The sequence below is a fragment of the Ipomoea triloba genome, chromosome 1 (assembly GCF_003576645.1).
Source record: "Ipomoea triloba cultivar NCNSP0323 chromosome 1, ASM357664v1".
Taxonomy (NCBI): domain Eukaryota; kingdom Viridiplantae; phylum Streptophyta; class Magnoliopsida; order Solanales; family Convolvulaceae; genus Ipomoea; species Ipomoea triloba.
In genome coordinates this window covers 1,750,187-1,776,250 of record NC_044916.1, presented here as the reverse complement: position 1 = coordinate 1,776,250, position 26,064 = coordinate 1,750,187, and the positions used below count along the sequence as shown (strand labels likewise).

The 26,064-nt window shown below is 34.3% G+C and overlaps 6 protein-coding genes across 7 annotated transcripts in view; 2 read left to right on the top strand and 4 right to left on the bottom strand.

Annotated features, from left to right (window-relative positions):
• The window catches only part of LOC116027901 (phospholipase D delta-like), an 8,543-nt gene extending 5,825 nt beyond the window's left edge, over positions 1-2,718 (bottom strand). The window contains exons 1-2 of the mRNA XM_031269673.1: positions 2,485-2,718; positions 305-1,534 (exon numbers count right to left, since the gene is read on the bottom strand). Coding sequence (XP_031125533.1) covers positions 305-1,231 — 927 coding nt within the window. The 5' untranslated portion in view covers positions 1,232-1,534; positions 2,485-2,718. The remainder of the gene's footprint in view (positions 1-304; positions 1,535-2,484) is intronic.
• The window catches only part of LOC116027221 (sterol 3-beta-glucosyltransferase UGT80B1), a 713,221-nt gene that overhangs the window by 611,715 nt on the left and 75,442 nt on the right, over positions 1-26,064 (bottom strand). The gene's annotated exons all lie outside the window — the stretch shown is intronic.
• LOC116027789 (ferredoxin, leaf L-A-like) lies at positions 5,236-6,621 on the bottom strand. The gene has a single exon (XM_031269539.1). It carries the CDS (start codon positions 6,028-6,030, stop codon positions 5,578-5,580), a length of 453 nt encoding a protein of 150 aa, XP_031125399.1. The 5' UTR covers positions 6,031-6,621; the 3' UTR covers positions 5,236-5,577.
• On the bottom strand, positions 7,781-9,103 carry LOC116027795 (ferredoxin-A-like). The gene is made up of 2 exons (XM_031269552.1): positions 8,812-9,103; positions 7,781-8,152 (listed from the first exon to the last, which is right to left on the bottom strand). The coding sequence occupies exons 1-2, from the start codon at positions 9,057-9,059 to the stop codon at positions 7,957-7,959; spliced, it is 444 nt and encodes a 147-aa protein (XP_031125412.1). The 5' UTR covers positions 9,060-9,103; the 3' UTR covers positions 7,781-7,956.
• On the top strand, positions 17,329-20,419 carry LOC116027158 (serine hydroxymethyltransferase 7-like). The gene is made up of 4 exons (XM_031268602.1): positions 17,329-18,776; positions 19,076-19,481; positions 19,730-19,831; positions 19,935-20,419. The coding sequence occupies exons 1-4, from the start codon at positions 17,721-17,723 to the stop codon at positions 20,156-20,158; spliced, it is 1,788 nt and encodes a 595-aa protein (XP_031124462.1). The 5' UTR covers positions 17,329-17,720; the 3' UTR covers positions 20,159-20,419.
• Positions 21,004-24,639, top strand: LOC116027576. Its single transcript, XM_031269282.1, has 7 exons — positions 21,004-21,203; positions 21,292-21,391; positions 22,279-22,399; positions 22,542-22,663; positions 23,001-23,122; positions 23,492-23,651; positions 24,515-24,639. Exons 1-7 carry the CDS (start codon positions 21,047-21,049, stop codon positions 24,585-24,587), a joined length of 855 nt encoding a protein of 284 aa, XP_031125142.1. The 5' UTR covers positions 21,004-21,046; the 3' UTR covers positions 24,588-24,639.

The following is a 26,064-nucleotide window of genomic DNA, read 5'->3' as shown; positions in this document are numbered from 1 at the left end:
CCCCCCCCCCCCCCTCACATAGTCACATGCCAGCCGTGACCAAACTCTGGTACCAGTTGTTAGCTTGTTAAGATCTAGCGCTTACTACTACGCAAAAAGCTATAGCTAGTAGTGAAGGCGTAACTTTATTTCCTTATACCGCCACATTTTCGAGAGGCAGGGTGTTGGACTTTGTCCTTCAGGCCTCTGTCCAAAAACCCCCCTAGTCACTTGGTGTTGAACTTGGCCCTTCATTGACCTCCGCCCAACAAAGGAGGACTCGTTAAGTAAACAAACTTTGGGAATGAGAATGGAGTAACATTACAGTTTTGACAAGGAAGTCATGGCTTGATGTTTTATCATCCCAGACGAGCACAATTACACGAACTCCTTCCTGTGACTTGTACTTCAGTAAATCTCCCAGGCATTTTGCCCCTGCAGAAGGCAACGGCCTAGTAGGTTCCCTAACTAGTTTTACCCGGTGATAGACAGACCACCCAACAACATAGATTAGATGTTTTGCCTCCACAATAGCATGGCATATATCTTCCCAACATTTCTTTTGCTTAAAAACTTTCCCGTCATCTAGTGGAATGTCAGGAAGCATTTCATCGGGCACATGAGCATCCTGATAAAGTGTAATGCTTCCTCCTCTCCGCATTGGGAAGTAAGTATTTGGCAATCCTAAAGAGTCTTTTAAAATACCAATACCGTCTTTATATATAGGATTGGTTGCAACTGGCCTGTACTCAATAGACAGATGCAGTTCGGCACCAGCTTTCACAGCACCCCCGGATGATCCAAGGATGGGGAACCAACCACTGACTTCATTTCCATCGAGGATATCTTCCACAGGTATCTCCACTGATCCAATCATTTCTGCCCCGACTCCATCATTATCCTTGACATGAAACTCCACTTTCTCAATAGGGTGAGCTATTGGCAGGCAGAAATGCTCGTCCCACGTTGGGTTTTCACAGTTGCGAATTACTGCTGTTCGAGCTATACTGGCTCCTGATACACGTACAGACACATAAGGATCACTAGTATCGAAATCTTTAAATTTTGCAAGACCTTTTACTTGATCCATGTTTGGGAGGGACTTTGCTGCCATAACCCACAAGTCCAAGTCTCCATGCAAAAGTACTGCTCTCTTAGATGTACCAATGCTACGCTCCAAAGGGGCTGAACTTGCCTGTTTTAGCAATCCCCCAACACGGGAGAGCTGAGGTGGCCCCGGATCCATCTCCATTTCTAGTATATTTTGCAGATCAAAAATAAAGACGAACTTCTCAAATATAAAGATGTTCTTTGACACCCAAAACGATTCTTAAGCTCATGTCATAGCTGCCAGACCTCAGAGGTCCATATTGATAGAAATTGGCCCCAAGTGTTCATCAAGCACCATGATTCATGCAACAAGAACCATTAATGGATATAAACACCACATTTTTCTTATGGTCATTCTGTTTCTTCAAATTACAAGTAATAATTAGCCCAAATCTTCAATAAAGCCTTCAAATTTCATAGTCTTGAGATTCCAATCCAAACAATCCTGTTGAAGATCAATAACGAATTCTCGTTAAAACACACACACGGAGCCCTTTTGAAATAGAACATTCATGAAAAGTTATGCCATTGTAAAGGTAAATAAAGATCAAAACATGGAAGTAATCCACAGTACGTTCATAAAAAGTCAGAACTCTAGTTATATATCCTCATCATACACTGATATACAAAGTTGTGCACATATACACCTTCAAAACATAGTTTTTTGTTAAAAATCCACCTAGTTTTCAAATCAAAGAATTGAAATTGCACAAATTTATCAGCTTTGCATGTCAGGAAACATAGATTGTGCACATATACACATTCGAAACATAGTATTTTTTAAGAACCCATCTAGTTTTCATATCAAATAATTGAAAGTGGGGGGCAACCCCTCCAAGTTTGTCAGGCAATTGACTTAGTAACCACAAGGTTACAAGTTTGACTCCCATTGAGACAACTTATTGACCTTATTGGTTCAAACATGTCAGCTATGGGAACCCTAAGGTGATTTACCTCATTCTATTCATTTCCCGGCTAGGATCACGAGATTTACCCAGTACACACCATTTGGTAATGGCTGCGGGTTCCCTTGTAATCCAAAGAATAAATAAATAATTGAAAGTGCACAAATTTATCAGCTTTGCATGTCAGGAAACATAGATTGTGCACATATACACATTCAAAACATGGTGTTTTTAAGAACCCACCTAGTTTTCACATCACAAGAATTGAAAGTGCAACAATTCATCAGCTCTGCATGCCAGGAAACATAGATTGTGAACATATAAACATTAAAAACATAGTAATAAATAAATAAATAAATAAAAACCTAGTTTTCACATCAGAGAATTGAAAGTGCGGAAATTTATCAGTTTTTCATGTGAGGAAACATAGATTGATCACATTATTATCGCAAACACGTACTCGTATGTAAAAGAAAAGAGAAATGCGTACAGTTTGTGCGCCTGTTTGTGTAGATTTCTCGGCAGCGGTTGAAGAGGGCGGTGATGGGAATGGTACTCGAGATCGAAGTGCGAGAAACGGAAAAACAGAGGGAATGGGAGAGCATGAAGGAGGAGGGTGAAGAGGAAGAGCCTTGACCACAACAGTGCGGGATTGGCGGGAAAATGGCCATGAGTGTGTCCAGTCACCATAGACTTCTGCATGTCATCCTCCATTCTGTTCTCTTTTCTTAATTTCGTGTATGAAGGTTTTATTTCATGATAGCCAACACAATTCTAGTAGCTATTATATTAATCAAAATCAGTCCAAAATGAATCGTCTAAGTAGGTAGGGCATGATAGTCTTTATATATATATATATAAATTTATCCGGTCATTTGTCTATTCCGGTCATCAATGACCATTTTTTTTGGCCACTGACGACGAAGGAATCGTCGCCGATCGTCAGAAGTGTTCGCCGGTGATCAGAAAAGTTGTAGCCGGTTACTAGTCAAATGACATGTTAAAAATGTTAGTTGTTATTATTTTTTTTGGTTTAGTGTCTTAATTGCTTTATTTTTTCGAGTTCAGTGTCTTATTTGGAACTTATTCGAGTTCGATAACTTAATTGCTAATTCACAAATATTTCGATGACTTATTTGTACCTTTTTCCAATATTATATATAGGTTAATGGCATGTTTGGTTGGATGTAGTTTGGGGGGGTTGCAATTCAGTGAATTCCCAAACTACAGTGTTTGGTTGGAGGGAATTGCAATTCCCTCAAAATGATGAATTGCAATTCATGGGGTACCCTCCATGAATTGCAATTCGGTAGAGAGGAGGGGCAATTTGTTTGTGTAAAGACAATTTTGCTCTTCCTCCCATACCCTTTATTTTTTTTTTTTAATTTGAAAGAATTATTATTATTATTTTGAAATAATTATTATTATAATTATTATTATTTGAATGAATTATTATTATTATACTTATTATTTTTTTTTAAAGAATTATTATTATTATTATTATTATTATTATTATTATCATTATCATTATCATTATCATTATTATTATTATTACTACTACTATTACTATTACTATAACATCTACAACAACATAAGAACATTTTAGTCATTTTGTCACTTCTTACCTTTCAATTTCCTGTACCCTTATTTCTGCATACTAAACACTGTAATTTCAATACCTACTTTATTTATTGAATTACAATTCCACCGAATTATAATTCTTTTCTCCCATAATTCCTTCCTCCCAACCAAACGCCATGCAATTGAATTTGGTGGTGTATATCAATATACGTCACTGTCTAATAACTAGTGCGGATTGGAGGGTGAAGGAGTTGTGCGGACGTGGAAGATTATCTGCCACGTGTCATCATTCCATTGCTCATAAATTATCATTTTATCAACAAACGGATGCTCAACGTCTCAACCTCAACAGTTCATTAATTTTTTTGACATATTATTATTTTTTAAATAACATTATTAGTCATTCATGTTATTGCGAATAGTTTTATTTTAGTCTCTAATACAATTAAGAAAGTATCAAAATTGGTTTTTTAATCAATCACTTCTCTAAGAACATAGGAATTGAAACTACACAGCCAATAACAAGTGAAGAATTAAACATACATTATAATCACTGCGAGAGAGACTAAAAAATCGTTTTTTATTTGATTTAAAATAAATAGAAATAAATTTGAAAGATGTATATATATTTTTAGACCACAAAATCTCTCCCTCGTACTCAACCAACCATATTAACATAAACTTACCACTATTCTCCAACTCAAATTCTGATAATTCTAAAATTGAGAGATTACGAGTTGAATTATATTCTAGTCAACCTACCGCTAGGCCGAGATCACATGTTGGTGTGGTGATCGATAGTTGTTCTCATTTTTTTCCTTCTTTTTTCTAATAGCTCGTTCTATTTGATTCCGAGACGTTTAAATTCAATTGCTCATACTTTCGTTGCTAAAGCCTCTCACCAGGCTACCTCTATGTTTTGGGATTTAGTCCTACCGGACTTTGTTGCTGAGTTGATTCATTAATATATCTTTTCGTTGATTGCTTTCAAAAAAATATTCTAGTCAACATTCATCACTAAGTTTAGTTTGTTACACATGGTATTTTATGTGCAAAGAATTATCTCTTCTATGTAATTCACAAGCTATTACATATGAGCGCGATGTCTACCTAGTGCATACAACCAAGTAATAATTGCGAATTTTCTTCATCATTCAAAAAATGATTAAATTTTAGCATAAAAATATTAGTAATATAGTATTTACCCAATATAGATTATCGGGGTGTTTGGCAAATAGTTGTTAGCGAATTTGGTTAGCGAGTTTGACTAGTTGACAGAATTAGCTAGCATAATTGTAGAAATTAAATATGTTTAATAAATTAGCTATTAGTTGATAAATGATTACATACAAAATGACCTTTAAGGGTATAACTCAAAAAGTTGATCGGTTTTCTTTTTAATAAAAAAATAGCATTTTAGAACAATAAGCTATTACAAAACACTGATTAATCAAACAAACTAGGTTACCAAATAATGCCTATACCAATTCAATTGTTTTTTAAAATAATCATGATTCTTTAATTATTAGTATCTGTTATAGTATACTTTCTCAATTTATTTGAGTCTAAAGAATAATACTACCCCACCACCAGAGTTTAACCATATAACCACCCATTTAGATGGGTACAGTAAGAATAGTATTATCATACTACATGGTAGTTGATCAACCATAGAAAGTTCGGATGAGCAAAACTCAGCAACAACATTGAGGACAAATGGGATACAATTAACTTATTGAATTGTAAATGGAGCTAGCTAATAGATCAGACGACAAAATGGAAGTGTACGTGTAATAACGGCTGCAGACAGAGATTTGAAACGGGAAAGAAAACCTAAAACTCCATTGTTGTCGTCATCACCAAACAAAAACATAGGAAATTATTATTACATAGTAAAACAAAACAAAAGCTGCAGATCGACGACTATCTCTCCTCCGATAATGCGATCTGGCATGACACAGAGAGAGAGAGAGAGAGAGAGATTAGAGAGAGAAACCTTAATTCAAACAATGTCTTCCTCCCTGTGAGTCTCGATGACAACGTCGGACGTCGGGTACGCGACGCAGGTGAGGATAAACCCCTTCGCGATCTGCTCGTCGTCGAGGAAATTGCTTTCCGGCTGGTCGACGGAGCCGGAAACCACCTTGCCGGCGCAGGCGGAGCACGAACCGGACCGGCACGAGAACGGGAGATCAACCGTCACGGTTTTTTCATCCTCCGCCCGGTCCAGAACGTTAACGTCGTCCGGGCAGTCGAACTCGAAGTGCCCTTCCGGCGTCACTAATTTTACTTTGTACGTCGCCGTGCAGGTCATCCTTCCGGCGGCGCCGCCGGACTTCAGGCCGAGATGGGCCCGCCGGAAGCCCGATATGGCCCTCGGACTGCTCGCCGGCGCCGGCGGCTTCCTTGACGGAAAGGAGGTGCTCACCGTGCTGCCGGCGGGGAAAGTCGCCATTTTTTCCGGTGTTCTGGATTCTTCGATTGGGATAGGTAGCTTCACTTGATTGTGTGGTTACTCATTATATAGCGTGGCAAGATAAAAGGGTAGGGTAATACGGACAGATCTCACACACACTTTTTTTCTTTTTTTCTTGAGTACTACTGACTCTATTAGAATGTAGTATCTGTTCATAGCTACTTTCTCAACGTAATGAAGCACAAAGAGTCAATAGTTGCCTCCACTAGACCCGAACCTACTCCCATCATCCATGTGGGAGTAACCGGAACACCAGATGTCACTAGACAATGTCAAATAAGCAAGACGGATGGAAAAAATAATTAAGACTGTGGTCAACACGCCTAGAGCCGTGTAATACATGCGACTGGGCGCTTTTGTGCTCCTCACTCGAGCATTAATAGTGTTCCAATTTACCAAAATCCTCATCATAAAAAATTACCCCAAAAATTCTATTGTGGATACTCTTAAAGTTTATAGAACTAATTCTAATTGAGTTCGGTTCATGCCTTTCATGTCTGACTCTTACTCGAAAATAGAGTTTGACTTAAGTCGTTAATATGGTGAACACATATAAGAGTTGTTGCTTCAAAGATCTAGCTTGTATAATATTCCTTATGAATATTATAAATTATAAATATATAATATTTGTGTGTGTGAATAATGACAAGTTATATAAATAAAGACAATATATAATTACATTTTCACCGATTGATTATTTACTCTCTGTATATATACACACTAGCATGGACTAAAAATGTCATTATTTCTTATAAATTTATAACAGATGAAAATTAAGTACAAAAATATGTATATTTTTAGACCCAAAAAAAAAAAAAAAAAAAAAAAAAAAAACTCTCTAGCTAGCTAGCTGGCTAAAAGGACATTGCCACCTTGGTCCCTCCTCTTCCTTGGTGCTCAACCAACAAAAATTACAAAAACCTACCACCATTCTCCTAGCTACTACCAAAATACATCATACAATTTTACAAAACACTTGATATTAATTATGATGATAGTTTTCAAAAAAAAAAAAAATTATGACGATATGATGAATTTTGAATACAAAATTATCCATAATTATTTTAAATATTAGTAAAAACAAATTAAAATTCCCTTAGCTTAATCCTTACATCAATATATAAATGATTTAAACAAAAACATATATATTAACCATTAACCATTTGGTTAATATCATGATCGAACAAAAATATTTATATTTAAAAATAATTAATCAAATTTTTTTTTTAATTCATCTGGTCTTTCTCCGTCCGTTTAACAGTCCAGGTCCACCCGATTTCGCTCAGAGAGGCACGGGAGCTGGTCCAGGGTTAATCAAAATTTATTGTTTATGTGGACTAACCGCTTTTTCAGCAAAGTATGCAGAGTGCAGACCATATATCTAGAGAAGCAAAACTAATAAAGATTTCATATCAAATTGTAAATATAGAGCAAATTAAACAAGTAAGCCAATGATCTTCTGGTTGACAGACACGAACTACTTTTACCAAATAGTGATTATGAATAAATACTACATAGTTATAAATATATATTACATTGTAACTGAGTCGTCAGTAGTATTAAAAAAAAAGCAAGTAGAGATGCCGAGACCTTGTGGTCTAGTAGCACCCGATTGCACTCCCATATAGCCATATGGAACTATGGAAGGGAGTGGGTTCGAGTCTGGAGTCTCGAAGATTGAGAAAGTACAAATACTACATTGTAACAGATTTCAAAAAAGTAGAGATAATAGAGGGCAAAACTAAACAACATTTTCATATTAAATTGTAAATATGGAGCAAATTAAACAAAGTACACATATGGGTGCATGCATGGAAGAACTAAAACTCCATTGTTGAGGCCACACAAAAACACATTCAGGAAAATTACAGAATAGTTAAACAATAATAACAATAACTTATCAGATTAGACAATCTCTTCTTCCTTGTGGGTCTCAATGACAACGTCAGACGTCGGATAAGCGACGCAGGTGAGGACGTACCCACAGTTCATCTGCTCGTCGTCGAGGAAGCTGTTGTCGGACTGGTCGACGGTGCCGGAGACCACCTTGCCGCAGCAGGAAGAGCAGGACCCCGCCCGGCACGAGTACGGGAGGTCGTACCTGTTATCAGCTTGTATATTTCATTAACAGAGAACATGTATATATACGCAATCATATCACAGAAGTAGTAGAAAACAACTAGGCAGAGTAATGTTTACTAGACTAAGTTCAAGAATATTATACTCTTCAGACAATGAAAATTCACAAAAAACACCCACATAACTCTCTATCGCTAATTGTGCATTTCTGAATACTGTGTAGTGTATATTTATTAGTATATTTCTTGATGATGTGTAACCAATGGTGCATATTTGTGTTAGTTTATGTTGTGCATTTTATAACATTGACTGATATATTTTATTAACACTAATTGTGTAAACAGCACTGACCCCACAGGAAGGCGCTGCCAAGCCTGAATTCTACTATATATATATATATATATATATATATATATATATGCATTTTATGTGTTTGGTTCCTCTTCTGAAATTATTTTTAATCTTTAACTTTTCGTCTTTTCATAATATTAAGTTTAGTATTAGAATACAAAATTTATATATTTAGAAATTACATTAAAAATACTATTAAATACAAAAATATAATTTTTTTAAAAATAAATAATACTATAAAAAAAATAAACAAAGAAAAAAGTGGTGATTTGACCAATAAATAAATAATAAGTAAGGCAGATAAAATGTAATATTATTCTGTAATAGTACCCCTCTTCCTCCGCCTGGTCCAGAACGTAAACGTCGTCCGGGCACTGGAACTCGAACTCCCCTCCCGGCGTCACCAGTTTCACCTTGTAGGTCGCCATGCAGGTCATCCGCCCCATGTTGCCGGACTTCAGCCCCAACTGCTCCGGCCGGAAGTTCGAGATGGCCCTCAGGCTGCCGCCCGCCGCCGCCGCCGGCTTCCGGGACAGAAATGAGCTGCTCATCATGCTGCCTGCGGAGAGAGTCGCCATTTTTTATTTTTTTTTTCTATTGTTGGGTTGAGAATGGCAACTTATCTTGATCGTGTGGCCGTTTAATATATAGCGCGAGAAGATAAAGGATAGGGTTACACGGATTCCATATCATCACTACCTTACATTCTTTTCATTTTTTAAATATATATATATATATATATATATATTAAAACTTGTGTGAGACCGTCCCACCATGAGACGGATCGGATTGGGTCGGTCAAGATGCAAATGTAACATTTATATGCACAAATGTCATACTTATATGTTGAAATGTAATACTAATCAGGAATAAAAATTTTGTTACTTATAAGGGTAAATGTATTACTTTTTTTCTTATAAGTAACAAAAATTGTATTCTTGATTAGTGTTATATTTGAGCATATAAGTATGACATATGCACATATAAGTATGACATTTGCATGGTGATTCGACTCGACCGACCCGTCTTATGAATAATAATCCGTGAGACGGTCTCACACAAGTGTGACCTTTTTTTTTTAATTTTTTTTTTTATCAATCTATGGTGCTAATTAAGAGTAAGTGTCCGGTCTGGTTTCGTGGTTGGGTGGTATAAGCACGATTCTCAGAGTCGTTTGATTCACAGAATTTTGGATTACTCCAGATATCCTAATTCATATTCAATGTAATAATAATAATAATAATAATATTATTATTATTATTATTATTATTATTATTTGCGCAGTAAATTATATGCGATGGAAAAGTTTTAGAAATTGTGTGGATGAGAGGATGGAAGGTTATCTGCAACGTGGCATCAGCGCAAGGCTCCCGTTATCGTTCTATCAACTCATAAATGGAGCTGCATTTAGCCGTTGATTTTGTGAATGCGATTGCCTGTCACTGCGCGCTTCAATTCTAGCCTTTCATTTCCTCATCAACTCTACACTGCCTTTTTTTTTTTTTGGTTTGGAAAAAACACACGCGCACACACACAAATAAATAAATATAAAAAATATTTTTTAATACACACATTAAAAGTGGATTCAAGTTTCTTTTGCCATCATATTATTGAGGTTTTTCTTTTAATTTTTTTTTTGTTTTTTCTTTATGACGAGAAAAACTTTCTAATATTACTCTATTGATATGCAATGAGTTTTTGTTACTATGTGATAACTAATAATTTTCAAAAGTTACAAATTATACAAGAGAGGTAAAACGACACACTAGAAAAATTATGTGCTGAGCTTGATCAATAGAATGTTAACAATAATTGAACTCGTAGAATTAAGTACAGAAGATATGTTCAACTCACCCAATTGCTCTAGAGAAAAAAAAATCAATCTTTTTGTAAGACTCGTTCTAAAATAAACGTCACAAATTCTGACCCTCTTTTTGTGGCATAAAATAAATAAATAATATAGAATTAAGAATAAGGATAATATACCCGAATATGCATGGCTTGTGCTCTCCACAATACCACGATTGGGAAATGGCAAGCTGCCAAATTGATTTTGATATTCGAGAATTTGTACTTTTTAGGTTGAGTTTATTAAAATTTTTATTTTTTTTTATATCTCTCATTTTTCAGTCACCATTATATATTTGTCGAATTGCAAAATATATATATACATAATAGTATAAATCAGCATGAAAATAAGGTATAGAGTTACACTATGTTACAAAATATATGACGTGTGTAGTAAATACGAAGGTATATATTCACAAATACATACAAGTAATAGGATCAGATTGTAGGAAGATTGTTGACCTAAGAAGGTCAGGGTCGACCCTAGGGCGGAACAAAGTATAACGTTGACAAAGCCTAGTTTCGATCGTCGTGTTCAGGTCGGGCACATCAAGCTAGTGGTCGGTCAAGGTTGGGAATGATTTCTCTCGGTGACATGACTTGATATCGAGTAGGTATACGATACGTAGAGGGAGGTATAGACAGGTTAGCCCGAAATCCAGTTCAGACCCGACCTCCAAAACTACGTCGTTTTTGTCTTCTTTTTTTTTTTTTTTTTTTTTTTTTGAATAAGTATATTGCTGGATATAGAGTTGTCCAAAAATGTGTGAATGTAGAGGTTTCAAAGTGTGAATGTAGAGTATAAAAATCGTGAATGTAGATTTATGATTGTGTGAATGTAGAGTTGCCCAGAAATGTGTAAATGTGGAGGTTTCAAATTGTGAATATGGAGTATAGAAATCGTGAATGTAGAGTTATGCATGTATGAATCTGTAATAGAGTTAAGAAGTTATAGCAACTTGTATCCCTGTAATGTGTGAATGTGGAGTTCTCAAGTTGTGAATGTGGAGTATAGGACCTGTGAATATAGAGTTTTGAATGTGTGAATGCATAACAGTAGTAATATAGTTACTAAACATATAATCCTGTAATGTGTGAATGTAGAGTATAATGTATGTGAATGTAGACACAGGTCCACTTTGCAAGGTGGACCTAGGTCCACGGCATAACAACCCTTATACTACAGAGACATAAATTTTTTACCAATGGACCAAGCTGGCCTGTTGGCCCGTATATTTTTAAAAATATATAATATACATATATACACTAATAGAGTGATGGCTCATGAAATTATCATATTAGAAACTATGATATTGATTTTATGCCTATTAAATCTTATGTATTTACTATTTAGCTAGTTAACTGTCTAAGTAGCAGCACACTAAATATAATTACTACCTTAAAATATTTTAAGTTGTAAAATCTATTTTGTTTCAAATTGGAAAAATTATCCTTACTACTTAGTAATTAGTAGTTGCAATTTGTAAACTTAATCTTATTAATGGTATTACATTATTAATTATTGATTTCTTTATTTTCTTGTAATATTTCTTAAGTTAAGTAGTTGAAAATAGATATGTGAACTTATAAAACTAATTTAGAAGAAATACATAACTTAAGTTAGTCAATTTATACTTTTTTTTTTTAGGGCTATGGACCAGGTCGGTTCAAACCTGTCCATTTGACACATCTATAAAGCCCGACATATATTAATAAATAGCCAATAATTGAATCAAAAAAAGTGTAAATTTGTTGCCTCGACGTAGATATGTGAGTGGGTGAAGTATGATTATTGAACTATTACAAATGAGCGAACTTTACTCAATTTGACAACGAACATATAACAAACACACCACAAAAATGCTTACTAAAAATTGTTAAGGGGGTGCATTCAATCAAGACTTTTAAAAACTTTCAAAGATTTTTAAAGTGATGAATTTTAATTGACTTTTGTAGAGTTTTTGTAAACTTTCATAGAATCTTTTAAACTTTTATAAACTTTGTAAGAGTTTATAAAGAGTTTATTACCGAAATGGTCCCTCGACTGTTGCGAAATTACCAATTTGGTCCTCAACAATTTTTCGTGCCCAATTAAGTCCTTCGACTTTGAAAATCTTAACCAATTTGGTCCTCCGTTTATTTTGCCGTTAAAACCGGGGACCAAATTAGTAATTTTGCTATAGTCAAGGGACCAAATTGGTAATTTTGCTATAGTCAANTTTTTTTTTTTTTTTTTTTTTTTTTTTTTTGAATAAGTATATTGCTGGATATAGAGTTGTCCAAAAATGTGTGAATGTAGAGGTTTCAAAGTGTGAATGTAGAGTATAAAAATCGTGAATGTAGATTTATGATTGTGTGAATGTAGAGTTGCCCAGAAATGTGTAAATGTGGAGGTTTCAAATTGTGAATATGGAGTATAGAAATCGTGAATGTAGAGTTATGCATGTATGAATCTGTAATAGAGTTAAGAAGTTATAGCAACTTGTATCCCTGTAATGTGTGAATGTGGAGTTCTCAAGTTGTGAATGTGGAGTATAGGACCTGTGAATATAGAGTTTTGAATGTGTGAATGCATAACAGTAGTAATATAGTTACTAAACATATAATCCTGTAATGTGTGAATGTAGAGTATAATGTATGTGAATGTAGACACAGGTCCACTTTGCAAGGTGGACCTAGGTCCACGGCATAACAACCCTTATACTACAGAGACATAAATTTTTTACCAATGGACCAAGCTGGCCTGTTGGCCCGTATATTTTTAAAAATATATAATATACATATATACACTAATAGAGTGATGGCTCATGAAATTATCATATTAGAAACTATGATATTGATTTTATGCCTATTAAATCTTATGTATTTACTATTTAGCTAGTTAACTGTCTAAGTAGCAGCACACTAAATATAATTACTACCTTAAAATATTTTAAGTTGTAAAATCTATTTTGTTTCAAATTGGAAAAATTATCCTTACTACTTAGTAATTAGTAGTTGCAATTTGTAAACTTAATCTTATTAATGGTATTACATTATTAATTATTGATTTCTTTATTTTCTTGTAATATTTCTTAAGTTAAGTAGTTGAAAATAGATATGTGAACTTATAAAACTAATTTAGAAGAAATACATAACTTAAGTTAGTCAATTTATACTTTTTTTTTTTAGGGCTATGGACCAGGTCGGTTCAAACCTGTCCATTTGACACATCTATAAAGCCCGACATATATTAATAAATAGCCAATAATTGAATCAAAAAAAGTGTAAATTTGTTGCCTCGACGTAGATATGTGAGTGGGTGAAGTATGATTATTGAACTATTACAAATGAGCGAACTTTACTCAATTTGACAACGAACATATAACAAACACACCACAAAAATGCTTACTAAAAATTGTTAAGGGGGTGCATTCAATCAAGACTTTTAAAAACTTTCAAAGATTTTTAAAGTGATGAATTTTAATTGACTTTTGTAGAGTTTTTGTAAACTTTCATAGAATCTTTTAAACTTTTATAAACTTTGTAAGAGTTTATAAAGAGTTTATTACCGAAATGGTCCCTCGACTGTTGCGAAATTACCAATTTGGTCCTCAACAATTTTTCGTGCCCAATTAAGTCCTTCGACTTTGAAAATCTTAACCAATTTGGTCCTCCGTTTATTTTGCCGTTAAAACCGGGGACCAAATTAGTAATTTTGCTATAGTCAAGGGACCAAATTGGTAATTTTGCTATAGTCAAGGGACCATTTCAGTGAAAAATTAATTACCAATTTGGTTCCTTGACTATAGCAAAATTATCAATTTGGTCCCTTGACTATAGAAAAATTACCAATTTGGTCCCGATTTTAACGGCAAATAAACGGAGGACCAAATTGGTTAAAATTTTCAAAGTCGAGGGACTTAATTGGGCACAAAAAATTATCAAGGACCAAATTGGTAATTTTGCAATAGTCGATGGACCATTTCGGTAATAAACTCATTTATAAATATCCATAGAACAAACATTTATAAACTTTTAAAATTTTTTTCATATTAAAAAGTTTACAAAAGTCATTAAAACTCTAAATTGAATACACCCTCACAAACATTCCATAACATCTATTAATATATTATCTATAAATTAGTGCATTGTAAAAATATTAAAAAAAAAATATTAATGTCACAAAAATAGAGTATATTATTCATAATATATATATATATATATATATATATATATATATATATATATATATATATATTAATAATTAATAAACATACAATTATATAAAATTATAAACATATTAATTAAATAAAATTTAAAAATTATAAATTTAAAAATTTGCTGCTGCAGCAAATATTTTTGCAGCGAACAGCAGCAAGATTGCTGCTGTTTGCATAAATCTGCTGCGAACAGCAGCAAGATCGCAACAATTTTTTTTGCTGCGATCGAAGCAATTATTTTGTTGCGATGGCAACAAAAAATTTGCTTGAACATAAAAAAAAAAAGTATTTATGAAAGATTTGAAACTTACCGTAAAATTGATGAAAAAACGTCTGTAGAGAATGTTAAAAAGTTTGGGGTTGGAGGGTTGGATTTTATCTATTTATATTAATGAAGAAAAAGTTTATATATATAAATCATATTCTGACAGAGTTTGTGAAAGTCAATAACTTTTTGAATACTGGTAGACTTTTAAAAACTCTATAAAAGTCTGAATCGAATACCTGTATACTTTAAAAGAGTTTTGAAAAATTTGAATTGAATACATGTAGACTTTTAAAGAGTTTATTAAAGTCTAAATTGAATACCACCAAACTTTTAAAGTTGATAAAAGTATTTAAAAGTTCATAAAAGTCTTGATAGTTTACCCACATATTGGTAGCTACTTTATTATAGTGAGTAGATGTTTGACATTTTAATATTAAAACGAGTAATTAAGTAGATGTTTAATAAGCTTTCAAAAAAAAAGAGTAGATGTTTAATGTTTTTATACTATGATAATTAAAAAATGTATCATATTTTAACTAAAAATTTAAATTAATAATTAAACTATCATATTTATATTTTAAATATTATACGCTCATCAATAACATGTGCAATAATGAATAAAAGTGACTTCTATTGATGTTTAGAATAATGAATAAAGTGACTTCTATTGATGTTTAATTGAGATGTAACCAACATGAATAGTAATAACGATTCTGCCAATGTTGTCAATTCCATGTTTCCAACACTTCAGTCGCCACTCGCCATTGTTATTGCTCACTGTTCGACCTTCTGTAGCTCTAGAGCAAAAGTTTTGGCTAAGACTCAATCTTGTCTCAAATCTAAGATAGACAAGTTATCTTGGTCTAAGAAATTTATCTTAGATTGGATATTGTTAATTTTACGATTAACAGGTAGTCGATGACATGTAAACATTACCTTTAAAAAAATAACGTAAATGAATGAAGAATTAAATAACACAATGAAAATAGTCTTAGAAGTGGCATAAATTACTCAAGTTTTTAAAATTTTGGGTATGGTTTACACTTCAGAAGGAGGTTATTTATACATAAATGATAGAGATTACTTGTACAAAAAGGAAAACAAGAAAGCAATCCAAACTAATAAAATAGTTTTTAAATTTTTCTCTAAGCAAGTTCTCAGTTCCTTATAGCGCTCCATACACAATCTCCTCGTCTCTTTCATAATCCTTCATACACTGTCAACGCTAAAAAATTGATTAGAAGTGATGGAGACTTATTATGCGTAAAGTGTATAATAAACTTGCAAGTTATCACTTTCAATGGCTTTAGACAAGAATTTTGAGAGTTTTTAAAATTTTTGAGTATTACTAACTCTATTACAATGTAGTATCTATTTATACATACTTTCTCAACTTATTAAAGTGCAAAGAGTCAATGTCCCAACTAGGTTTGAACCTAAACCATAGAGATGTCATTGAATTGCAAGCTACTTGGCGAGAATTTAGAATTAATTTAGCTTAACCTGAAACATGTAGGGGGTGTTTGGTAAATAATTACTAGCTAGTTGATTGAGTTAGTGAGTTTTACTAGTTAATAGCATTAGTTAATTGTAGAAAAGTGTTTGGTAAATTAGTTGTTAGCTGATAACTAATTACATGTAAAATGACTTTTTAAAAAACTGATCGTAAATTCGTAACGTTGATTTAAATAGCTTTTTAAATTTTAACATTTTAAAGTAATAAACTGTTAAAAAATTAATTAATCAAACATTCATATTAATGATTTAACTTAATGTATCCCAAATTTTTTTGATTTAAATAGCTTTTTAAATTTTAACATTTTAAAGTAATAAACTGTTAAAAAATTAATTAATCAAACATTCATATTAATGATTTAACTTAGGGTGTGTTTGGAAAGCAGGAAAATAACTTCTGAAAAATGTTTTCCGGAAAATGAGTTCATTTTCGGTGTTTGGATGTACTCTGGAAAACTGTCTGTGTGTGTTTGGTTCATTTTCCCGAAAAATGAGTGGAAAATGAGTGGAAATGTATAATTATATTTTTATTATTTTATTTAAAATATAAAAATATATAAACTAATAATATTTATTAGAAATATTTTTCTTTTTACAAAAAAAAAGGTCGCACGAAGCCATTTTCCATTTCCAGAAAATGACTTCCGGATTTTTTGTCCAGAAGTCATTTTCCGGAAAAATGGGCTCATTTTCTATGGTCAACGGAAAATGTTTTCCGTTGACCACATTTTCCGGACGTCCCCAAACACCAAAAGCTCGGAAAATGATTTCCGGGTTACCAAACACACCCTTAATGTATCCCCAATTTTTTTTTTTTTTTTTTATAAAATTCTACTGAATTATATTATAGTATCTATTCATAGCTGCCTCCACTGAGGCTCGAACCCACTCCCTCCTTTCTATGAGAGTGCACACCAGATGCCGCTGGACCACAAGGTCTTTGACATGTATCCCAAAAATTTAATTAGACTTTTGATTTTAAATGGATGGTCCGATTAGAAATTTCGTACGTACTTTTCTTCGTGTTCGTTGAACCCTAAGCGAATACGCGCGCGGTACCGGTATCAACACAGGCGAATCACTGAAAATTGTCCAGGTTCATCCCCCCCACACCTCTAATCATTCCCCATTCTTCGTCAACAATCTCAATTTTACCCTGTTCTTCACTCTCATATATAATTCCCATGCGTATGCACACAAAATCTGGATCTTCAGTCTCTTCTGTGAAAGCTTCGATTGCATTGATGATGATGGCGTACTCGTATTCGGTGAGCTGTCTCTGCTGTTCTTGCCGCTGTTGCTGTTGAGAAAAATTGGGAGTTGAGGTTTAAAATTGAGGCTTTACTTTGATTGATTGAAATAGTGAGTTTTCGTTTGAATTTTGTGGTGTTATTGATTGATTCGTTATGGATTTGAAACAACCGCAGTCGAGTAATTTGTCGTTAGGGTTTTCATCTCACTTATCGGCTGTGGCGCCACCCAAACGGAGCCAAATGGCTGATGATTCGATCTCTTTTCAGATCGATTCGAGCTTTCGCGACCATTCCCATCCGGTTCCATCGGTGCCGCTTCAATTGATGGAGCGGCAGACGGCGGAGGTTAAGGAGAAGGACGCGGGAGAGAGTCGGAATGAGGAGAAGGATGTTGAGGAGATTCGGATTTTGGGACATTCTATGTGTTTGAAGCGGAAGAGGGATACTGATTCGGTGTCAATGACTTCTCCTTTATCTAATGGATTTAGGGTGCCAAATTCTAGTGAGCATCAGCAAGGTTTAGAAATGCGCAAGAATGCTGTTAGGGCTTGGGGGAATCAGAGCCTTCGGTTGGCTGACCCTGATGTGTTTGAGATAATGGAGAAGGAAAAGCTGAGGCAATTCAAGGGGATTGAACTGATTGCTTCAGAGAATTTCGTTTGCAAGGCCGTAATGGAGGCGTTAGGAAGCCACTTGACTAATAAGTACTCAGAAGGAATGCCGGGAGCAAGGTATTACGGTGGGAATCAGTTCATTGATGAGATTGAGACACTGTGCTGCGAGCGTGCTTTGGCTGCATTTGGACTTGATCCTGAAAACTGGGGTGTGAATGTACAGCCTTATTCATGCACATCTGCAAATTTTGCAGTTTATACTGGTCTGCTATTGCCCGGTGATCGTATAATGGGGTTGGATACACCTTCTGGTGGTAACACAAGTCATGGGTACTATCTCCCAAATGGAAGGAAAGTTTCAGGGGCTTCGATTTTCTTTGAAAGTCTGCCTTACAAGGTCAACCCACAAACTGGATATGTGGACTATAATAAGCTTGAGGAAAGGGCTTTTGATTTCCGTCCTAAGATACTTATATGTGGTGGGAGTTCATATCCCCGAGAGTGGGATTATGCAAGGTTTAGACAGATTGCGGATAAGTGTGGAGCTGTTTTGTTGTGTGACATGGCTCAAATCAGTGGCCTGGTTGCTGCCAAGGTGGTTATCTCCCCATACCTTCTAATCTTTTTTTTTTTAACATTTATCATCATTGCTCCTTTGATCTATTAATTAGCTGGTCACTGTACATAGTTTAGTGGGGAAGAAGATTTGTATGTTCCAAAATCCAAAAATAGCTTTTGGCATTGTCTTTCTTTGAATCAAAAGAATGATTAATGATGTAGAGGAAATAACAATTGGGCATACGTTCTTGCCCGTAAATTGGTTCCTTGTTTCATCTTAGCAATCAAGGTTTGTTAGTCTTTCTAACATTTGCTTGGGTGGCTTTGTCTTTGCAGGTTTGTGATAGCCCTTTTGATTATTGTGATATTGTTACCGCTACAACCCACAAGAGTCTTCGAGGTCCAAGAGGTGGTATTATTTTTTATAGGAAGGGTTCGAAACCAAGGAAGAGAGGCATGCTTTTGAACCAAGGTGATGGCTGTGATAAATATGATTTCGAGGAGAAGATAAATTTTGCTGTTTTCCCGGCATTGCAAGGGGGGCCACACAACAACCACATTGCTGGCCTTGCTATAGCATTGAAACAAGTAGCAACTCCCGAGTACAAGTCTTACATGCAACAAGTGAAGAAGAACGCCCATGCCCTTGGAGCTGCTTTATTGCGAAGAAATTGTAGACTCGTCACTGGGGGAACAGACAATCACCTGATAATTTGGGATCTAAGGAATCTTGGTTTAACAGGTTTGCCACTTTCTTTGTCTTACTGTCCTTACCATGTTTGAACGCAATGTGTTTGGCAATCACATTACTTACATCATATCTCGTGAAGTATGTAATTGTTAACATTTTTATGAGAAGAAAGTTGTCTAATCAACATGGTGCTAAGACAAGAAGTATGTAATTGTTAACATTGTTTAAGGTGACTGTGATTGACATCACTGGCCAGAAGTTGCTATTATAACTACGCCCTGCACTGTTGTGTTCTGCAGGTAAAAATTTCGAGATGATCTGTGAGCTGTGTCACATTACACTCAACAAAGTCATGATCTTTGACGACAATGGAACTATTACACCTGGGGGCGTGAGGATAGGTAAGCCAACTTCTTTCCTCACCCAATTTGGTTCTCATTAACTTTCACTCGAACCGTGTAGACTCGAAGCATCCATAATGATAACTTTTCTCTCTGGCTGCAGGAACTTCAGCCATGACAACAAGAGGATGTTTAGAGCCTGATTTCGAGACGATAGCTGATATCCTCCTAAAAGCTGCTCAGATTGCAAGTTCAGTACAGCGAGAACACGGGAAGCTGTCCAAGACATTCTCGAAGGGCATTGAGAACAACAAAGATGTCATCGAGCTTCGGGCGCTCGTCGAAAGCTTTGCATCCCAGTTTGCAATGCCTGGATTTGATGTATGATGCAGTGCCAGAGCTGGGTAATGCTTCTTTGCAATTTTTGAACTTTCACCGGGTATACATAGCCACTAGATGCCAGATTTTTACACGTAGGAGTCTTCATTGTTACTCTATCATTTATTTGTTTCATTCAAGGTGTATATCGGCTTTTGTCATACAGGAAAAGAAAAAAATGAAAGAAATTACATAAAAAGTGAGAATGTGATGCTCCGAGCTCATCGGCTCACAGATTTAATGAAATCTCCGATCTTGAAATTGCATGAAGTGTCTGCTCTCCATAGGTAATGGATGCATTAATAGTTTGCTTACTAAAAGCATTAGTAATGCACTTCACTTACTTATTAAAAGTATACAAATCAAACTCGCTAACACAATCCGCTATCTGATATCCGCTACGGTTAACCGCTGATTGCCAAACAAGATCATAGAGAAAAACCCTCCACCCGCCCGCTAACACAATCCGTTATCTGATATCCGTCATTGCCAACAAAGGCCTTTGAGAGAACCCCTAAAAATTAAGAATTAAGAAAGGGAACCTGGTGTTTGATAAGTTCTGAGCAAAACAACTTACGAAAGGACTACTTTCGCCAACTATATACTCTTCCACCTTCACTATCTTCTCCGCCGCTTTGGATTGTATCTCAACTGGATAAAGTTAAGATTTCATATCTGTGCTGATTAAATCCTTAGTCTTTTGCCACCTATTCATTTGCAAATAACACGTGTTGAGTGCCGCAAAGGATCAAAGAATTCTCCAGCAGTTCCAGCACAGCCCCTAAGCTTCTTATATTCATCTCTCTCTCTCTCTCTTTCTTTTCTCACTAATATGATATCAACTGCTCCTCCAAAACCCACCATTTTTAGTTTCTTCCACTGCCTTTCAGCTTAAACATGCAAAGGGACATAAACACAAACACAAGACAAGGGAGCCCATTATCACTGTGGGGGGTTGCGATTTTGTGCTTCGTCGTAGTACTTATGGTGCTCACTCCAAGAATCCCTCAGCCTAAATCGTATCATGATTTTGCTGATAAACGCAAATTCTTTGGTAAAAATATAATTCTGTCTTTTTTCTTCTCTCTGATCGTATGTGTTCAGGTGTTTGCATAACAACGTTAAAATCGTGTTGGTTGTAGGGATACCTTATACGCTTGATGTGACTTCGAATTTCCCCTTCCTTGCTATTGGATTAGCTGGGCTTGCGCTCTGCTATTATGGGAATTATGTCAAAATGAGGTGAACATGTTTATAAAAATTCATTGACACCACTTGGCGTGAAAACTTTAATTTACTGAGAAGATTAGATTGTTCTTAGTTAACCAGCTCAAACTAAGAAGGTAATAAATAATTATTCATAAAAATTAAATTTATAAATTTGTAGTTATTGACTCAATTATCAGATAACTTTGAAATTGATTAGATTATTTCACTCACCCACTAATACGGCCTAGCACGTTTATTCAAACTCGTTCATAGTTTTTTTTTAGTGTAGTTTAATTCTTTTATATGGTTTACCTCTTATTTTGTAAGTTTATATCGTATACACCTTTAAATAGTAATAGTAATGACAAGTTTCTCTGATTACCATTTTAAAAAAAATAAAAGTTTGTTTGGATGGGACGTACTTTTACGCTCTACTATGATTTAGAGCTAGAATCCATGACCTCCTAAATGAGAGAGTCATTCGTGTCACTAGACCATAAGGTCATTGAGAACCCCATTTGAACTTTATTCAAGCACGAGTTACATCACGTCATTTATGTTTACAAATCTTGAATTTTTTTAAAGGATAGAATTTACTTTTCTACCCTGAGCCCATCTCTTTGCCCTATCATTTGTTGGTCGATCCGGTTGGCGGATCCTGCATCTTCTGTGTATCTATGGAGGCTTTTTTATACAAGTTTCCTGCTAGGAGTCCCTTAAACATAACGATAGACGAACGAAAATTATAACAAGTGACTAAATTTAATAGAGTCACTAAAATTATGATCATCAAAAAATAAAATGGTCATATTATTTGTCACGAACTAAATTTAGAAAAGCTATCAAAGTCATTAAATGGTTGTGCTTAGATTGCAATAGCTTCTTATACTGATACCACCTAATATGCCTTTTGCCAAAAGCTTGCAAGGGGAGGTTTTGGGGTGGACAGTTTTCTACACGGGCATTGCAACCGTTGCGTTTGGATCATCGTACTACCATCTCAACCCAAACGATGATCGTCTCGTGTGGGATCGCTTGCCGGTGAGTTATATATATATATATATATATATATATTCATCACTTGTTCATGCAAGAAATGCATTATATTGTGCTTTATAAATAGTCAGTTGTTGATTGTATTGATCTTGGTTTTTGACATCTGATATGTACGATGATGTTGCAGATGGCTATTGCCCTCGCAGGAATCCTAACTATCTTTGTTATTGAGAGAGTTGATGAGAAAAGGGGAATTCTGTCTATCATTCCATCCCTTTTGGGTGGTGTGGGTAGTGTCATATATTGGAGGTAATAATGTGTATGTATAGTAATTTTTAAATTATATTAAATGGATTTTACGGATTTTCAGGTATTGGAATCACTCACATGGTTAGCCCAGTTGGTCACAATGGTGAAGTTTGGGAAGAAATACGATCTCTGCAGTAAGCAGAGATCTAGTCTATATTCTCTGTTTGGAATCCTTTTTGAGTCATTTATATAATTGTATTGACGATTGCGTAAAAGTGTGCGTATGTAAACGTGTTTTGGTATCATTTAGGAGTGTACACCATTGCACCTGAAGGTCATAAATTTTGTACATTTATAAATTCGATTCATGTCAACAATTTTCCGATTTCTCTTGCAGACGTTTCGACGATCTCCGTCCTTATGCCATTGTTGAGACGGTTCCCTGCATAGCCATTGTCCTTATGGCTCTATGGATTCCTCCAAGATATACACATTCAACATATTGGTTGTGGGCAGCAGGTTGGTTTTTCTTTCTCCTAGTCCTACTCCTTGTGGTTGGACTGGTCTTTATGCTACTTTGGGTAGTAGTGATATTTAAACATTCTAAGTTGGTATAGATTTGAATGTAAAGTCTTCTATCCAAATTCAACCTGTTGTCTTATTTATTTATTTATAAGTTGGAATGCTTGATCCAAACTCGACCCGTTGACATTTTTTTAATAAGTTATGATGAATTTGAATGTAGAGTATTTGATCCAAATTCAACCATTATCATTCCTTTAAAGTTTGAATGGATTTGAATGTAGGGTCTTCGATCCAATTTTGACCCGTTGTTATTCTGTGGGGGATTTTGCAATGTGAATTTAAGAATTTTCCATTTGAATGTAGGATGTTTGCTCCTGGCAAGGATTGGAGAACTTGCAGATAAACCAATTTACAAATTGAGTTTTCATAGAGTGAGTGGGCACACTCTGAAGCATGTATTTGCTGCAATTCTTGCTGTCATCTTGACCTTAATGCTTGTACAGAGAGATATTCAGACTGAGAGGTACTGCTTTCTCTGCTCCACAAAATCTACTTCTTTAATTTTAATTTAGCTTTTAAAGTTAATTTTTTGGATATCATCAAAATATATATATTCTTGTCTTGAAAGTGGTGGCCGAGTGGGTTGGTCAGGTATAATTTTTGTACTTAAAAGTTGCAATGCAAGTTCAATTCTTAACTCTTTTCACAACTCATCGCACACTCATATGTAGTTTGAAAGTTACTACACAGGAAGCGAAATTTATTTGATGTATACTTTTATATAGCATGTTTTTCTTGTCACTCATAAAAAAAAGTATATATTCTTATTAAACAAGAGTATGACAGGTTTTCTTTTTTAGTCATTAAAAAAAGTTACATATTCTTATTAAACAAGTAGATTTTGTGGTATGAAAGATACTTAGTATTGACAATAGGTCTGAAAAAGTATCTAAAAATATTGAATTTATGAAAAAGTATCTAAAAATATCGAATTTAGATATTTGTACCCTGTTGAAGTAAAGAAGCTTGGCATATATGTTTGGAATAGATTTCATTTTTTTAGGGTTGGGCCAAGAGGGTCTCTTAACGCCTTCTTTTTTCATCGGAGTTCTTTCACAAAGACTTGCCAGGGTAAGGAAGAAGGGGTGAACAAGCACACTTGGAGAGCGCAGTACAGCGGAGAACTGAGATTGATTTCTATTGACAATAGAAAAAAATATCATAAATAGATCATATAATAATAAATATCATAGAATCAAATTTACCTTTACCAAATTTCACTATTCAAAGTTCAATTTTTAGAAATCTTAGAACAAGAGATATTTTGTTCCTTTCTTAGAACCGATCAATTATTATGTTGAAAATTACTTTTTGTTGCATTTGCAGGATAAGTTTGTTGCAGAGATGGAGAATGTCTTCTAGGAATAAAGCTAAAGAAAACGGCACCAAAGTTAGTTAGCATAAACAAATGTTAATCACAAAATGTGTGTGTGTGTTTTTTTTTTAATTGTCATAATAAATGTTTTTTTTAATGATTAATCTATTAATCTTGATAAACGTATGTAATTGTACTGCTTTATTTGCATTTTATATGGTCAAATAATCATTCTTTAAAAAAGACTTAAAGAAGCAGACGATGTCAGTAGTCGTCACAGTTGACATGTCTGGGACGAGCTTGATTAGTCTTATAAGAAAAAGAACAATAATAATATTTTGTTCACTAATTAAAGAAATTTACAATTTATATTTTTCATTGTATCTTTTAAGACATGCTTAAAGTCTCAATCTTATTGATAAGCAAGTTACGGAATACATCTCCTTCATTAAAAAGTGATAGTCATTTCTAAGTTAACATGGCGAAATTTCTTATCTCAAGTAACATCAAGTTCTTTAAGAACTCTTGAATAGTTTACTCTAGCCGTAATATACTACTCAATATTGCAAGTAAAATTTATACGGAGTAACTTATTCCAGGTAAACTTGCAATACTTCTCCACAACTTACTTAGTTACGCTCAACTTGTAACAATTATTCATGTTTATCTTGCTTAGCTTTATGTAAGACGATTAGAATTAGTCCGCCAAAACAAAATAAGACTTGTAACAATTATTCATGTTTATCTTGTCGCTTAGCTTTATGCAAGACGGTTAGAATTAGTCCGCCAAAAACAAAGCAAGATATGTCTGCTAAAATAAGAAATTACGAACAATCAATTTAATACTAATAAAATGATGAGTGAAGAACAGAGATTTTATATTCACGAACAATTCACGAACAAAGGAGGAACAACAGCTGCATTAGCGACAATCCGCTCGAAAGAGACACCAACAAAGCCATCAGCAACAACTGAATAGGAAGCTATAGAGAACTCGAAATTCTGATACCATATTAGAACTAGTATTCTAAAATAGTTGAATATATAACACGTGTGTGTCTTGTGCTATGAAAGTATGTACTTTAAGAGTATGAATTATGTACATGAAATAAATTAGTAGTTGAGTAAAAACATGAAAAAGGGAAAGCTGCATGATCCGTTCAAATAATATTAAAACGACAGGTCCACATTGATCCACGATATAAATTGCCCAATTTTTAACAATAAATGATGTTTAGTATTATTTTGATTGTTTTATATCTTAAAATTAAAGTTTAATGAACAAAATTTAAGTGTATAAATTAAATTAATTAAATTGATTAATGGACAAATGCTCTGAAAGGACAGTACAATAGACAAAATATGATTTTTGTATATAAAAAATTACGACTTCAATTCTTATAGATACTTTTTCAATTGAATTCATTGTATATAATGAAAATTATTACAAAAAAAATGGTAATAACCACAAGTTTTTTCATAAAAAAAAAGAAAAAAAAAAAGAAAGAAGAAGAAAGAATATGATAGGAAGTTTCCCCTTCAAGCAGGTCAATGTTGGGCA

Excerpts from the sequence above, each read along its gene's own strand:
- LOC116027789 (XM_031269539.1), bottom strand. The coding sequence starts at position 6,030 with ATGGCGACTTTCCCCGCCGGCAGCACGGTGAGCACCTCCTTTCCGTCA.
- LOC116027795 (XM_031269552.1), bottom strand. The coding sequence starts at position 9,059 with ATGGCGACTCTCTCCGCAGGCAGCATGATGAGCAGCTCATTTCTGTCC. Across the intron at positions 8,153-8,811 it reads GACCAGGCGGAGGAAGAGGG|GTACGACCTCCCGTACTCGT; the intron begins GTACTATTACAG and ends AGCTGATAACAG.
- LOC116027158 (XM_031268602.1), top strand. The coding sequence starts at position 17,721 with ATGGATTTGAAACAACCGCAGTCGAGTAATTTGTCGTTAGGGTTTTCA. Across the intron at positions 18,777-19,075 it reads GTGGCCTGGTTGCTGCCAAG|GTTTGTGATAGCCCTTTTGA; the intron begins GTGGTTATCTCC and ends TTGTCTTTGCAG. Across the intron at positions 19,482-19,729 it reads AAGGAATCTTGGTTTAACAG|GTAAAAATTTCGAGATGATC; the intron begins GTTTGCCACTTT and ends TGTGTTCTGCAG.
- LOC116027576 (XM_031269282.1), top strand. The coding sequence starts at position 21,047 with ATGCAAAGGGACATAAACACAAACACAAGACAAGGGAGCCCATTATCA. Across the intron at positions 21,392-22,278 it reads GGGAATTATGTCAAAATGAG|CTTGCAAGGGGAGGTTTTGG; the intron begins GTGAACATGTTT and ends TTTTGCCAAAAG. Across the intron at positions 23,652-24,514 it reads AGAGATATTCAGACTGAGAG|GATAAGTTTGTTGCAGAGAT; the intron begins GTACTGCTTTCT and ends TTGCATTTGCAG.